At 69.8% G+C, this 513-nt stretch overlaps 1 protein-coding gene across 1 annotated transcript in view; it reads right to left on the bottom strand.

Moving 5' to 3' along the window:
• Nucleotides 1-176: 176 nt before the first annotated feature.
• MIDN (midnolin) overlaps nt 177-513 on the bottom strand; it is a 22739-nt gene continuing 22402 nt past the window's right edge. Inside the window, exon 7 of the mRNA XM_010563276.1 lies at nt 177-439. Within this exon, the coding sequence (XP_010561578.1) occupies nt 177-439 (263 nt within the window). The remainder of the gene's footprint in view (nt 440-513) is intronic.

The raw sequence follows: 513 nt of genomic DNA, 5'->3' as shown, positions 1-513 counted from the left end.
TGGCACGGGCAGGGTCGGGCCCCGAGGCGTCCGGTCGCAGGAGATGGCAAATCTAGAGGAGATCTGGCCCATGACAACAGAAATGACACCACCGCCAGCCGGGGCGGCAGGAGTGGGGCCCCCCCCCAACCCCGGCAGAGTCCGCGGCCCCGGGGGCCCCCCCCCCGGGCACGGCTCTATGCTACGACAAACTCCGATTTCATGTCCGCCTTGACCTCCGGCTTCCACACCGAGTCCTCGAAGTCCAGGTCCAGGCTGCCCTCGCTGGAGACGCTGCTGTTGCTGTTGGTCCGGCTGGACTTGCGGTTCGGCAGCCAGTGGTAGGGGGCCCGGGCGTCCCGGCGAGCCTTCCGGCGCAGCCGCTTCTGCTGCATCAGCAGCTGCAGCCGCTCCACCTTGCAGCGCGTCGCCCGGTTCTCCGTCTGCCGCAAGCGGTCCCCTGCAACGGCAAAAGGAGGGGAGGTCACGGGGGGCTGACCTTCCCCACACCTGGCAGGGGGTGTGCAGCCCCCC

Source organism: Haliaeetus leucocephalus, unplaced genomic scaffold (assembly GCF_000737465.1).
Source record: "Haliaeetus leucocephalus isolate CR32 unplaced genomic scaffold, Haliaeetus_leucocephalus-4.0 Scaffold164, whole genome shotgun sequence".
Classification (NCBI taxonomy): Eukaryota; Metazoa; Chordata; class Aves; order Accipitriformes; family Accipitridae; genus Haliaeetus; species Haliaeetus leucocephalus.
The sequence above is the reverse complement of the archived record's forward strand: the minus strand, read 5'-3'. Positions and strand labels throughout refer to the sequence as shown.